The sequence below is a fragment of the Cervus elaphus genome, chromosome 13 (genome assembly GCF_910594005.1).
Source record: "Cervus elaphus chromosome 13, mCerEla1.1, whole genome shotgun sequence".
Taxonomy (NCBI): domain Eukaryota; kingdom Metazoa; phylum Chordata; class Mammalia; order Artiodactyla; family Cervidae; genus Cervus; species Cervus elaphus.
In genome coordinates, this window is record NC_057827.1 from 31,481,459 (window position 1) to 31,497,224 (window position 15,766).

The window sequence follows — 15,766 nt, forward strand, 5'->3', positions numbered from 1 at the left end:
AGTGGTCTGGATGGTGAGGTTTATGTTGTGTTTATTTAACCACAGTTTAAAAAACAAAAGAGAGAAAGGACACAGCTTGTAGCTGGTAAACACTCACTCACTGAACAGGCCCGGCTATGGAGACATCTGTGCATATAGATTCTCCCCGTAATTCACGCTCTGAGTTTCCGCCCCCACCTCTCTGGGACTTGGTTTCCGGCCTCTCTTGCTCATCTCCCCCAATGTCATTGTCACTGTCTCTGTCCTTCTTCCAGTCTGGTCCAGCTGCTGTCTAGGGTAGTTTTACCAGGATGGAGGGGTGTGTGTGTGTGTATGTGTGTATAGGTGTGTGTGCAACTGTTTTTAGTTCACACCTTTTAAAAAAAATTTATTTACTTTTTAATTGAAGGATAATTGCTTTACAGCATTTTGTTGTTTTCTGTCAAATATCAACATGAATCAGCCATAGGTATACATATGTCCCCTCTCTCTTGAACCTCCCTCCCATCTCCCTCCCCATCCCACCCCTCTAGGTTGACACAGAGCCACTGTTTGAGTTCTCTGAGTTCACACCTTCTTGATATGTGTGTGGTGTCAGTGTTCAGTTCTGTGATTGATTTTTGAATATGAAACCAGCCTTGCATTCTGGACTAAATGCAACTGAATTGTGATATATAATTTTTATATATAAACTGATTTGACAGTTTTTTATTGTTTCTTTGTAAACTGTTTCAAAGTGACTTGCCTTATATTTTGTATTCATATAACATCAAGTTCAGGTTTGGGTATCAAGGTCATGGTGGCCATTTAAAGTGAGTTGGGAAGTGTATCTTCTTTTATGTTCCCTGAAAGATTTTGGGTAGTGCTGGTGTTTTGTTGTTGTTGTTTGATTTTGTTTTTGCATAACTGTTTGGAAGAATTCAATTGGGAATCCACTGGGATCTGAAGTTATTTGATAAGAGGAAAGAGGATTTTAAATTGTAGATTCAATTTCTATAGTAAATACTGGACCATTTGGATTTTTGTTTCTTCTAGTGTCAGATTTGCTAAGTTCTGTTTTAGTAACTTGTTCATTTCATATAAATTGTTATTAGTTGTTCATAATATCCATTATTATATTTTACAAGTGGTATCCACCTTTTCATTCCTGATACTGTAATTTGTGTACCTTCCCTCTCTCTCACCTTTAATCAGTCTAGCTAAGACTTTATCATCATTTGGGCTTGGTTGATTTTTCTCTGTTGCACATTTGTTTTCTATTTTAATTTTTACCTGCCCTACATTCGTTTTCTTCCTTTACCTTTATTTGAGGTTTAATTTGTTGGTCTTTTCAAAGTGTCTGTGTGCTCAGTTGCTCAGTTGCATCTGACTCTTTGTGGCCCATGAACTATAGCCCGCCAGGCTCCCCTGTCCATAGGATTTTCCAGGCAGGAATATTGAAGTGGGTTGCCATTTCCTTCTCCAGGGGAATCTTCCTGACCCAGGGATCGAACTCATATCTCTTGCATCTCCTTCATTGGCAGGAAGATTCTTTACCACTGCACTACCTGGGAAGCCCTAATAAATGGATATCTAGATTATTTATTTTTCCAGTGTTTTTTGTTTCCTAATAAATGAATTTAAGGCTATGCATTCCCTTATAAGCCTCCTTTAACAATCTATTTTTTAAAAAAATTGTGGTAAAACACAAAACATTAAAATTTACCATCTTAAAAATTTTTAAGTGTACAGTTCAATAGGGTAAACTATATTCACATTGTTAGAAAACTTTATCTCCAGGACTTTTTCATCCTGCAGATCTGAAACACTGTACCTGTTAAAAAATGACTCCCCCTTTTCCCTCTTACTCCCAGTCACTGGCAACCACCATTCTACTTTGTGTTTCTATGAATTTGACTACTTTAGAAACCTCCTATGAGTGGAATTATACCGTATTTGTCCTTTTGTGATTGACTTATTTCATTTAGCATGATGTCCTCAAGATTCATCCATATTGTAGCTTGGATCAGAATTTCCTTCCTTTTTAAAGGCTGAATAATATTCCATTGTGAGGATATGCCACATTTTCTTTGTCCATTCATCTATCAATGGACAGGTGTTCTTTCCACCTTTTGAATACTGTGAATAGTCCAGCTATGAATATGAGTGTGTAACTATTTTTTGACGTGTGGTATTTTCATTATTAACCAGTACAAAATGTTTTTAAGTTTTGTATTTATGTTCTTTTTAGTTAGTTGCTCTTTCATGTCTGACTCTTTGTGGCCCTGTGGACTATAGCCCACCAGGCTCCTCTGTCCAGAGGATTCTGCAGGCAAGAATACTGGAGTGGGTAGCCATTCCCTGTGTTCTATCTATTATGTTCTGTTCTGTTTATAGGTTATTTAGAAGTGGTTCATCCCCAAATATCTGCATATTTTCTAGTTATATTTTTATTTATTTCTGGTGTAATTACACTGTAATCAGAAACATATTCTTTATGATTTCAACATTTTGAAATTTGTTTAGACTCATTTTAGTCTTGTCTACCATGTGATTAATTTTGACACAATTTTCTATGTGCACTTGTATGTATTTCCTCATTGCAGTAAGTTTTATCTGTTAATGAGGACATTTTTGGCAACTGTGGTGTTCAAATCTAATTCTACTCTGATTTTTGTTTGCTTATTGTAAATCATTTACTGAAAGAAGTGTATTAAAAAGTATCCCATAGTGATTTCAGAGTTGTCTTTTTGAGTTTGATTTTTTTCTCCTTTTATAAAGTTTGAGAGCATATAGCTTAGTATGCATACACTTAAATTTAAACTTACAATTTATTCCTAGCAGGTTGCCCTTTTTTATCAAGATTTTTTATTTTTTTCCTTTAATAATGCTTCTTTTCTTACTGTGAATATTAATGCAACTACACCAACTTTCTTTTTTAGGTAAATTTTTTTACTTTAGAATAGTTTTATGTTTACAGTGAAGTAGAAAAGATAGTAGAGAGAGTGCCCATATATCCTATTCTGATTTTTCCCTATTGTTAACATCTTACATTCACATGGTACGTTTGTAGCAAGTAATGAAACAGTATCAATACATAATTATTAGCCACAGTTTATACTTCATTAAGTTTTTCTTAATTTTTACCTACTGTGCTTTTTCTGTTCCATTATTTAAGATACCGAATTAAATTTTAATCTTCATGTCTCTTTAGGTACTTTTTAAAAAACTTTTTATTTTGTAATGGGGTATAGCTAATTAACAATGTTGTGATGGTTTCAGGTGGCAGTGAAGAGACTTAGCTATACATGTGCATGTATCCATTCTCCCCCAAATTCTCCTCCCATCCAGGCTGCCACATAACATCCAGCGGAGTTTCCTGTGCTCTTCAGTATGTCCTTGTTGATTATCTAGTTTTTATTTTATTTTTTTGAACTTTTTATTTTGTATTGGAGTATAGCCAATTAACAATATTGTGTGGACAGTGAAGTGACTCAGTCATACACATACATGTATCCACTCTCCCCCAAACTGCCCCCCATCCAGGCTGCCATCTAACACGGAGCAGAGTTCCCTGTGCTCTTCAGTAGGTCCTTGTTGGTTATCCATTTTAAGTATAGCAGTGTGCTTTTAGATTGTGGTAGCTTCTTAGGCTTTCCTTGTGTTTGATGACTTTGACAGTTTTGAGAAGTACTCGTCAGGTATTTTAGACTATCCTTCTGCTCAGGTTTGTCTGATACTCTCCTTCTGGTTAGTCAGAGCTTATAAACTTTGGGTCAGGAGACCGCATAGGGAGCAGTACTGTTCTCCTATCAGATCAGGGTGCAACTGACCACTGTTAATATTAACCTGATCACCTGGGAGTTATTGCCTCGTCTCCAGGAGGGGGCAGTGTCTGCACAAAATATATGGAGGAATTCTGCACAGGGGTTTTCTGCTTTTCTCTTGTTTATTGTTTACATTGTGTGAACTCAAGGATATTTATTTTATACTTCGGTTTATACAGTACTATTTTATTTATTGTTCAGATTGTTTCAACTTTCACCCTTGTCTAATATAAAATGTCAGAGTCTTGTTTCCTTTCTCCAGGAACTTGGCACCTCAAGTTCTTTTTTCCTAATGAATTTTTATTGGGGTATAGTTGCTTGATAACATTGCATTAGTTTCTGCTATACAGCAAAGTGAATCAGCTGTATAGATACATATATCCCCTCTTTTTTGGATTTTCTTCCCATTTAGGTCACCACAGAGCATGGAGTAGAACTTCTGTGGTGGCTCAGATGGCAAAAAGCTTGCCTGCAGTGAAGACCCAAGTTTGATCCCTGAGTTGGGAAGATTCCCTGGAGAGGGGAATGGCTACCCACTGCAGTATTCTTGCCTAGAGAATCCCTATGAACAGAGGAGCCTGGCAGGCTACAACCCATGGGGTTTCAAAAAGAGTTGGACATGACTGAGCGACTTTCACTTTCTTTTGTGCTTGGTCTTGTTGCCTGGCAACCACCACTTTCTGCTATTTTTCAACCATTTATGGGTGCACAGCTGCCTTGAAGAGAAAAGCCACACAGGATGCTGAGATGATTTCAGTGTTTTTTCTTGCTTGTTGGGATCTCAGCCCCTCAAGTCCTAGCTGCTTTGGCAGTTCTCTGATGCTTCCACAGAAACTAAAAAAAAAAAAACCATCAAAAGTTACTAGTTGTTACTGGTGTGGGGATTAGACTGGTATAAGCTGGTGCACCATCATCAGAAGTAGACTTTCTCAGGCACAACATTTTTTATTCTCCCCACTGTGTCATGGGTGATGATATCTTGAAACATGCTTTGTAGCCATACATCAGATATCACATTTTATTTATCTATTTATATTTGTTCAAGAGGTTTATTTATTTGATGTGGACCACTTTTGAAGTCTTTATTGAATTTGTTATAATATTGCTTCTATTTTTATGTTTTGGATTTTTATTTTTATTTTTTGGCCATGAGGCATGTGGGATCTTAGCTCCCCTACCAGGGATTGAACCTGTACCCCCTGCATTGGATGATGAGCTCTTAACCACTGGACTGCCAGGGAAGTCCCTGTAATGCATATTTTATATGTCATAAATCATTCTTTGCTTTTCCTTCATTCTTATCCTTTGTCACAAGGGCTATAAAAGGATTGTCTTCCACCTCCTCTTCAAGGCAAGGGAAAAAATAATGATCTTGGAAGAAAATAGCCTTTATTATAAGCTTGTGATGAAAGGAACAGATGGGAGAACTGTGTGAAATGGGCTTTTCAGTCTTGGGGATAGAGGGCCAGTCCAATTATTGGTGCAAGATTTTGGTTTTTCCTTGAAGAAATGAAGCCTCTCTGCCTTGTTAAGAGTGGGCTTGCAGAAGAGCACTGCTTCAGGGCTGAGGTTTGTGATTCACGTGAGCATGTCTGGCTGTGAAAGCACAGCTTTAACTGGATCGAGCAGGATATGTAAGATCTTCCATGCGTGATATAGCTAAACCTCCTCTCTGCCACCCCTATACTTCATGTCTTCCAGGTTTCTGTCAACTGCAGTTCTGAAGAGCTGCAGTCTTTGTTATCATCATCTCTGGTTGAACACAACCAGATCATTGGAAAACCCCCACAGATGGATGCTTATCCACGAATTGATGACTTCTTAGTCTGATCACTCAGTTGGCCACTAATCCATCTCATTTTGCTGTATCCAACTCAGCATACTTCAGTTTGAGCCACAGGAAAGTTAGGAAAGACTTGTCATGTGTCTTGTTGAAATTCAGGTGTATTCTCTCTCTTTAAGGTCTCCCTTGCCCACCATTGTACATGCCTACTCAGAGAGGAAACATGGTGAGTTTCACAAACTCATTGTCAGCTCATAATGGCCATGTTAAGAAAATTTTTATTGGAGTATAGTTGCTTTACAGTGTTGTGTTGGGACAACTTCACTTTCAGAGACCAGCCATCTGTCTCTTTAGACTCTTCATCCCAAAGGGAGCCCTCTGCTACCCAAGACAAAATCTGCCTTCCCATTGATAGTACCTACAATACTGTTCTGTTCTCCATGCTCCATCTCCAGATCTGGAGCCCCGAGGTCAGGGACCCTGGGTTGGCAGCCCGCTCCACCTTGCAGTGGGCCTTGCAGAGAGGTTAGACAGCACCTGCAGAGAGATGCCGGACCATAACACAGGCAGTGGGCACTCTGCAGCTGCTGTGACGAGGTGGGACCATGAGGAGGTCTGACCTGCCTGTTCCTGGAGGGAGCATTTTCCATCTTTATCCAAGCCATCCTGCTCTGATCTGGCCTTGAAATCCACTTTTCTCTTCCCTGTTCAGGAAGGAGACTGAACTGAGGCGGCCATCAGGGGACCTCAAGGCAGCTACGATGAATTGTGTTTAGACTCTCAGATCTGAAACCTGCAAACCTGTTTTTCCAAGAAGTCCTGGGACTTTTATTCTTGATTTCAAAGATATGATGGCTGGAGGGTGGGCAAGTGGCTGGCTTCCTGTCCAATGTGGTGGTCTACATTTGATCTCAGACCAGCAGCATCAGCCCAATTCTGACACCTGTTAGAGTCACAGATGTAGAGAATGGATGAGTGGACACAATGAGGGAAGGGGAGGGTGGGATGAATTGAGAGATTGGGATCAACATATATATACTACCATGTGTAAAATGGATAGCTAGTGGGAAGCTATTGTATAGCACAGGGAGCTCAGCTGGGTGCTCTGTGATGACCTAGAGTGGTAGGATAGGGGGTGGGGAGAGGTCCAAGAGGGAGGAGATATATGTATACATATAGCTGATTTCCCAGTGGCTCAGACAGTTAAGAATCCACCTGCAATGCAGAAGACCTGGGTTGGGAAGACCCCATATTCTTGCCTGGGAAATCCCCATAGACAGAGGAGCCTGGGGGGCTACAGTCCATGGGGTCACAAGGTGTTGGACACAATTGAGCAACTAACACTTTCACAGCTGATTCACACTGTACAACAGAAATGAATGCAACATTGTAAAGCAACTATACCTCAATTAAAAAAAAAATCAGACAATTGCTCAGAAAAATGAGAAAAAATAAACAACTGCTCAGAAAAAAGAGAAGCAAAGCACAACCTCAGCCCCACCCAGATGTCCTGAATCAGAAGCTCCAAGGGCGGAGCCAGGAGTTCTGAGCTCTAGGCTCTGAAGTGTGGGGACTGACTGGTGAAGGACCTGCCCGATGCAAAGCCAGCCAGAGATGCCACAAGGGGACAAAAGGCCAGGGCCTTGGGACTGACTATGAACATCCGGGCCCTGAGCGGGTCCCTGCCCCGTACCCAAGACAGCTCTGGGATCTCTGTCCTCAACTGGAGGCCAAGACCAGAGACTGCTGGTGACCGCACCCCCAACCCACCCCCAAATTGGTGCCGGCCCCACACGACTGAGCGACTGAACTGAACACCCTCTGGGGCAGGTGAGGACCCAGGAGGCTAGAGAAGTGCCCGGGGATCCTTGCCAGAGGCTGCCCAGTCCCTCATCCCTCACTCAGTCTGCACAGGGGGACCCTGCCCCCCACTTCTCCGTCAGCTGCCAGCCACACATCAGCGACCGCCAGCTGACAGCCTGGGCATCCTTTTTAATTTTTGTCTTGAGAAGTCAAGGGCAGGGCCCTCATTTGTTAAGTACCTGCACTGTATCCCCTCCTCAGACTTTTCTAGGGTCAGAGGTTTCTAGGTTTCTAGGAGACAGGGAGGTGGGGGCAAAGGGGAGGGTGTGTGTGTGTGTGTGTGTGTGTGTGTGTGTGTGTGTGTGAATGCGTGTGTGCACACAGCCAGGTCTCTAGGGTCAGAGGTTTCTAGGTTTCTAGGAGACAGGGAGGTGGGGGCAAAGGGGAGGGTGTGTGTGTGTGTGTGTGTGTGTGTGAGTGAATGCGTGTGTGCACACAGCCAGGTCTCCTGCCAGGAGAATCGTCATGCACGCTGTTAGCAACAGTGGGGAGGACACAGCTGAGCCCAGGGGTGGTGGGGAGCTGCCCGTCAGCAGGGGCTAGCCCTTCCCCAGCCAAGGATGAGGGAGCCTGTGTGTGGGGAATTCAGGGGTACAGAAACCCAGGTGTGCTCCAGAGGGGGGCTGCCACAGGTGACTCCTGCATCTTCTCTTTTGTAATCCCTCCTCCGCCCCCACCACACCACTAAATACCCCAGAGTTCCTGCTTCCCCCAGAGGAAACGTTTGTAAGGAAGTTACATGTGAGTAGAGTTAAATCATTTTGAATAAGCCAGGAGAGGCTGGCTATTCAAAGAAATCCCCAGAGAGATTTTTTATTCAGGAGATAATCATTTGACAGAGTGATGGAGCATCCTGCCCTTTATCTCAGGAGTTTCATCTCAGCTTTCGGAGTTTCCTTTACACCCTTCCAGCTGCCATCACTTGAGGGTGAGTCACTGGAGGGTGAGTCACTGGAGGGTGGGCCCCCCCACCCGCAGAAAGTCACAGAATGTTCTGGGTGGGAGGCAGGACTGGCAGACAGCCTAGGGAGAATTGCAGGAAGGATGGTACGAATGAAGGATTGATGGTGTGAATGATCACCTGGGTGGTGCCTCCATTGGGTTTGTTGAGACTCTGGGGTGGGGGCTTGCAAGGTCTTTAGGTGTTACTGTGTCCCACAACACAGGTAAATGCCACTTTAGTGAAAGTGAAAGTTGCTCAGTCGTATCCAACTCTTTTCGACCCTGTGGACTATAGTGTGCCAGGCTCTCTGTCCCTGGGGTTTCCTAGGCAAGAATACTGGAGTGGGCTGCCATGCCCTTCTCCAGGGGATCTTCCCGACTCAGGGATTGAACCCGTGTCTCCTGCATTGGCAGGTGGGTTATTTACCACTAGTGCCACCTGGGAAGCCCCAGAAATACCGTATTCAAAACTGAATAAAGGAGGGAAGTGAATAACACTGTCTCATCCCTCAAATCAAACCTCTGCTGGGATTTAAATGCATTTCTTCACAGTTTATTCTGTTTGTTGGGTGGTGAATAAATTACAGCAGCATATTTTATGCAATAACTCTTTGTAAATATTTTAATTGCCGCATAATTGTCTTGCAAATGTGCTGTGCTGTGCTTAGTCGCTCAGCCCTGTCCGACTCTTTGCGACCCCATGGACTGTAACCTGCCAGGCTCCTCTGTCTGTGGGATTACTCCAGGCAAGAATACTAGAGTGGGTTCCCATTTCCTTCTCCAAAAAATGATGTAAATTAATTTATTTACAAAATAGAAGCAGACTCACAGACATAGAAAATTAACTATGGTTACCAAAGGGGAAAGGGTTGGGAGAGGAATAAATTGGGAGTTTGAAATTAACACATTCACACTACTATATATAATCTAGATAATCAACAAAGGCCTACTGTATAGCACAGGGAACTATATTCAATACCTTGTGATAACCTATGATGGAAAAGGATCTGAAAAAAATATATGTTTATGCATGTATAACTGATTCACTTTTCTGTACACCAGAAACTAACACAACATTGTAAATCAACTATACTCCAATTATATAAAACAGAGAAGTCATGAGTGAGTGGCGAGTTGGGGGGAAGCAGCAGGTGTCCTGGGGAGTCGCCAGGGTCCCCTTTTCCTCCTCCAGCCCTGGTGCCCTCCTGTCTCTTTGGCAGGGCTTGCAATGATCCTGACACTGGAGTCAGCTGAGGTGGGGTGTCCTGTCATCTGAATGGACACAAGTTACATCTCCTGGGCGTGCTCCTCGGGCCAGGTTCTGACTCTCCTGTCATCCTTCCTCCCTGCAGTGGCTGCCTCCTGGTGACGATGGCCGTATGAGCCCCACCATGGCCCACCGGAAGCGTCAGAGCGTGGCGAGCAGCCTGCTGGACCACAGGGCGAGGCCGGGCCCAGAGCCCGAGAGTGAGGACGCAGAGCTGGCCCTGGAGGAGTACGTGCCCACCGACCTGGAGCTGGCGGCCCTGCGGCCCGAAAGCCCAGTGCCTGCTGAGCAGGGCGGCCCCGACCAGAGCCCTGATGGGGACTCCAGCTCCGACTATGTGAACAACACCTCGGAGGAGGAGGACTACGACGAGGGGCTGCCCGAAGAGGAGGAGGGCATCACCTACTACATTCGCTACTGCCCGGAGGACGACAGCTACCTGCAGGGCACGGACTGTGACGGGCAGGGCTACCTGACTCACGACACGCGCCACCTGGAGACAGATGAGTGCCAGGAGGCGGTGGAGGAGTGGACGGAGCCCACGGGCCCGCACGCACATGGCCACAGCGACCCGGGCAGCCCTGGCTACCGGGACGGCCACCTCTCTGTCCCCGAGGACGAGGCCTCGGTCCTGGACTCCCGGGACCAGGAAGAGGGCGTCCACTACTGTCCCGGGGAGGAGGCCTACCAGGACTACTACCCTGCCGAGGCCAATGGGAATGCAGGCAGCACGTCGCCCTACCGCCCAAGGCGCAGGGATGGGGACCCAGAGGACCAGGAGGAGGACATCGACCAGATTGTGGCTGAGATCAAGATGAGCCTGAGCATGAGCAGCATCACCAGTGGTGGCGAGGCCAGCCCCGAGCACACGCCGCGGGGGCCTGAGCCGGGGCCCAGGGACTCCCCCGAGGCCTGCCCGCAGGCCGAGGCTAGCCGTGGCCCCAGCAGACATGAGGGCAGGCCCAAGTCGCTGAACCTCCCTCCCGAGACCAAGCACCCCACCGACCCTCAAAGGAGCTTCAAGACCAAGACCAGGACCCCAGAGGAGAGGCCCAAGTGGCCCCAAGAGGAGGTAAGATTCTGATCAGCCCTGGGGAAGCAGAGGGAGGGGCTGAGAGCAAAGGTGTCCATGCAGCCCACAGGTCAGAATGCGAGCCAGCTCTCCACATGTTCAGTTATGCGTGGACTTCCCAGCCACTCCTGTTCACCCATCAGATGCTGTAGCAATTGCCGAGGAAATCTTGTTGAGGCTGATTGGAAGCCAGGGCTCCCAGCAGACACCCAGCCCCCAGCAGAGCTTGGTTCCTTCCCCTGCTTGCTGTGGATCTGCTTGTGTGGGTGTGGTCACTGAGACTGTTGCCCCTCCCTGGGTGGTTTTGGTCAGTCACAGGGATCTAGTACTGCCGGCAAGTGCAGATGGCTGTGGCCAGTGGTTGGGACAGCCCAGTGGCAAGGGGCAGCAACCCGAGTGCATTTCACAGGGGCGGTTGAATCTGGTGACACTTCTCTGAAAGCCTGAGGGCCTTGGTGTAATCAGAAATTTGCTGTAAATAACCATTTTGCAAGTAATTATTTGAAGGTTTGACAGAGACATGGAGAAGAAATGCATGCTAATGAGGCCAGTGGATTTAAGCGTAACTATATTTTCTTTTAATTATAGCAAAGTAAAGTGTATATTGTAATAAACACTTTTGAAAAGCTGCCTTTCAAAAAAACCTTGTGTATATAAAAAGAAGATATGATTATTAGATGCATGTAAAGGAACTTCTATTTGGCTAATTCTGTGGACAAATGAAAATGAATTGCTTTCATATATTTTTTATTGAGATGTACTTGCTGATGCTGGGAAGGATTGAGGGCAGGAGGAGAAGGGGACAACAGAGGATGAGATGGTTGGATGGCATCACCGACTCAATGGACATGGGTTTGGGTGAGCTCCGGGAGTTGGTGATGGACAGGGAGGCCTGGCGTGCTGCGGTTCATGGGGTCGCAAAGAGTCGGACACAACTGAGTGACTGAACTGAACTGAACCGATAGTTGCTTTACATTGTTGTGTTAGTTTCAGCTGTACAGCAAAGTGAATCAGCTATACAAATACATGTATCCCCTCCCTCTTGAGCACCACCCCCTTCAACCCGCCCCTCTAGGTCATCACAGAGCACTGAGCTGAGCTCCCTGTGCTATACAGCAGCTTCCCACTAGCTATCCATCTTATAGATGATAGTGTATATATGTGTATATATAGTGTAGATATATAGATAGTGTGTATATATAAACTGTTGTTGCATTAGCGGATGTGGGGGAGCTCCCCCCCCCATTGAGGGGGGCAGCTCTGGAGTTTCCAAACTGGCATTCCTTCTGAGCCTACTCTCCCACTAAGGCCACTCCTGATCTCCTGGGCTGGCTGCATCTGCAAACCCTCCCAGGTGGCACAAGAAAATTGCCCTTGCCACATGCTAGGCCCTGGTGTGCAGAGATGAAAGTGACTTGAGCTTGCATGGAGAACCTCATTCTAGAGGGAGAGACTCCCTGTCCATCTGGGTGGGACTGGGAGCCTAGCAGAGGCCCCACCCAGCCCACGAGTCCCAGGCAGCTTCCTGGGGACAGGTTACCTTGTAGGTCATAAGCAGGGTGGCCCTGAGACTTAGATGGGGGCTTTGGGAAATTAGCTGCCCAGGCAGGGCTGAACCTGGAGGTCATGGGTATCCTTAGCATACCGTGGGGTCGGGGATTGTGACGAGGCCAGGAGGACAAGTGGAAGTGAAGGACCTGGCTTGAGGATGGTGATGTGAGAGGGACAGAGCTGGGCCATCAGGGGGCTGGGAACCTCGAGGGGGCTAAGGGGCAGGATGTCGGGAAGGCCCTGAGCATCTCAGGTGGATGGCCAGGGAAGAGGCTCCTGTGTAAGGGACAGAGGTGATGGGTTTGGCAGCATCTATAAGAACAGGTGCCAGGGAAGAGGGCGCCTACCATGTGTAGAGCTGGAATTGCACTGCTTTGACTTGAATGGCATGGATATGCCAGCAGTGTGGGTCCAGGGCAGATTTCAGCAAGAGAGAACTGGGTGGAGGACTGGCGCAGGGCGCTGGCCCCCTTGCATCTTCCATCCCTGAACACTATCAGAATCCCCTACATGTTCCAGGAACTCGAGACACATCCCAGGGGATCCATTATTCTCATGACATTCCCCAGAAAGTGCAGGGCTCCACAGGAGAATATATAGCAACAGCTTCTGTTCAGGGAGAAAGACCACATTGCCGAGCATGAGATTCGGAGATGGAACAGCGTGGCAGAGGCTTTGCCACGGGGTTTGCACCCCAAAGCACTCAGATGGTGGTCAGTGCTAATCAGTGACTAAAAAAGACGCGGCCCTGTGGTGATAGGAAGCTAACCAAGAATAGTTCCCAGTCCTGCATTAGTGCATGCCATGGACAACTCAGGAGAACTCAGCACAGCTCAGAAAGGCTGAGAGAGGGGTGTTGCACAGGAGGGTGCCCCAGAACCAAGAGTGGACTCCAGACCCTGCCAGGACCACCATCAGCCTTCACAGGAGAGAAGCTGGTCTCTCCACCTGAGACCAAGCCCAGGCCCAGACTGCTGGAGTGAATGGATGCCTGGATCTGGGCTTGTCGGGTCCCTCTGGTTGGTTCCAGCAGCAAACAGATGGTCCCCTTCAGGAATGGTGACTGAACTGGCCATGCACTGTCCTTGGTGCTGACACAAATGTGGGGTCTGTCCCTCTGCTGGCCACTTGCTCTGTGCTGGGTGCAGCCAGGCTGGATAGGTCAGAGAGCCTGAGCTAGACTTTGGATGAGGGTCTGTGGCTCAGGACGGTGCTGGGGGAACACTACATCAGCTTGGAGGGACATTGCTGTTGGGGGCATTGCCTGTTTACCCTCCTTGGTCAATCCTTTTCTTCATCAGCCCGAACACTTGCACATGGCCTCAGATTCTGCCTCCATTGCCCATTTTGACCACTGGTGCAGCCCTGCACCACCCCTGACCCTTCCCTCTTAGTCTTTGGGTCTCAAGCTTCCCCTCAAAGCAGACCCGGGTGCCGGCTGGGAGACCCATGTCCCTGATCTTGACTCTTGGAGCCTCTGGATCTCTGACTGTGAATGGTTATGCTCTGCTGAAGACTCACCCACCCCAGGGCCTTCCTCAGATGGGCTCAGACCCAGACTACTCCTACCTGAGCCAGGTCTCTGGGTGCTTCTGGGGAATTCTGGCCACTGAGGCTGCTTCTTCCTTCTCTGTGTGTGTCAGCTCAGTCGTGTCCAACTGGGTGACCCCATGGACTGTAACCACCCCTGCCCCCAGGCTCCTCTGTCTGTGGAATTCTCCAGGCAAGAATACTGGAGTGGGTTGCCATTTCCTCCTCCAGGGCATCTTCCCAACCCAGATCTTCTCAAACCTGGATCTCCTGCATTGCAGGCAGATTCTTTACCATCTGAGCCACCAGGCAAGCCATTGAGAATAGATGCTCTTCCTTGCTGTGATCTGTTTATTCCCTTCTGCATTCATTCATTCATTTGTTCATTCATGGGGACCCATGAATATAAAACACAGCATGCTGGTCACTTTTAGAAATGTGAATGTTAATTTCAAGAAATGAGGGGGTAATGTAGTCATTCACTGGTCCTCAAAACCTACTCCAGACATGAGTGGTGGTGGGTTAGAGTTTTTCTTGTTACGTTGAATTTGCAAATCACGGGAGATGTCATGATGTGGACTTGCTGCCCGAGGTTTTTCTCGCCTGATATCTTATATAATGTACAACACCCTTTCTAAATGCCAGGAAAAATGAAACAGGGAATTAAACCAAAGGATTCTAAGTCACCTAAAATATGGGCTGCTTGGCACAAATTCAGAGATCTCAGTTTGGTCATTCTTTTCAGTATTTGTGGGAAGATTGATTTCTCTTCTGAGCCACAGTTACAGTTACCTAAGAAAGACTTTTACATACAATACAATGGAATATTAATCAGCCCTAAAAAGAAAGGAAATGCTACAACAGGGATGAACCTTGAGGCCACTGTGCTGAGTGAAAATAGCCTCACAAAAAGTCAAATCCTGTATGATTTCACGCAAGTGAGGTACCTACACTAATTAAACCCACAGAGATGGAGGCAGACTGGGGGATGGTGGGATTTGGGGGGGATGGGGTTAGTGTTTAATGGAGACAGAGCTTCCATTGGGGATGATGAAAAGTTCTGTGGCCGGATGGTGGTGATGATTGTATATTGGTGTGCATGCACCTAATGCCACTTAATTGTCCACCTAAAATTGGTTAAAATTATACATTTTATTTTATGTATATCTAAAAAGAAAAGGCTCTTGTCCCATTCACTGGCCTGAGCCAACTTGAATCACCTGAAACCAAGTTGAGGCTATCTGAGCACCTATAACCCATATCATACAAACAAAACATTCTTTGTCTATCTGAAGGACCGGTGGAGCTACAGGAGAGATAGCTGACCACACTCATGTGGGCCTGTGGACACTGGGTGGATCTGCACATCTCTGGAAGTTTTCGGGATATTCAGGATTAAGATGAGCCATGAGTAGACAACCACATCCTGAGTGAGAAGGGGGCACCTTCCCTTCTCTCCTTCTGGGGTCTTGTCCATTAACAGATGTGATCCCACCTTGGCAGGGGTGGAAGGGCAGAGGAGGGGTGAACCCCAGATTATTATTCCTGCTTGGCTTTCACATAGATCATGCAGACCACTGGGTTACATGAAATGATTGAGGTCGTACCTTGTTAGTATTGTTAAAAGAAAAATATGTTATCAAATTTACTATGAAAACACTCTCTCCTCATCCTCAACTTTAAGAAAACTAGATGTTCTGTACAGCACATTCATAACAGTAGATTTAATAGAAGTTTACTAGATCATTGGGATCTCCTGGTTAAACTTGCTTTTCAAATTAGGAGTCATAGGATTTAGTATTGGTAGCTGTAGGCAGTTACATTGAGTTGTTTATTATTTAGGACTAGTAGTATTATTTGGAGAAGGAAATGGCAACCCACTCCAGTGTTTCTTGTCTGGAAAATTCCATGGACAGAGGAGCCTGGCATGCTCCAGTCCATGGGGTTGCAAAGAGTTGGACACGACTGAACAC

General features: G+C 46.3%; 1 protein-coding gene across 9 annotated transcripts in view; it reads left to right on the top strand.

Moving 5' to 3' along the window:
• The window catches only part of LOC122706932 (amyloid-beta A4 precursor protein-binding family A member 2), a 130,545-nt gene that overhangs the window by 78,343 nt on the left and 36,436 nt on the right, over positions 1-15,766 (top strand). For 8 of the 9 annotated variants that reach the window (XM_043922519.1, XM_043922524.1, XM_043922517.1 and 5 more), the window contains one exon: positions 9,726-10,712. In XM_043922519.1, coding sequence (XP_043778454.1) covers positions 9,753-10,712 — 960 coding nt within the window. In that variant the 5' untranslated portion in view covers positions 9,726-9,752. Of the gene's footprint in view, positions 1-5,779; positions 5,795-9,725; positions 10,713-15,766 lie in introns of those variants that run through there. The other variant, XM_043922516.1, reaches the window with a different exon arrangement.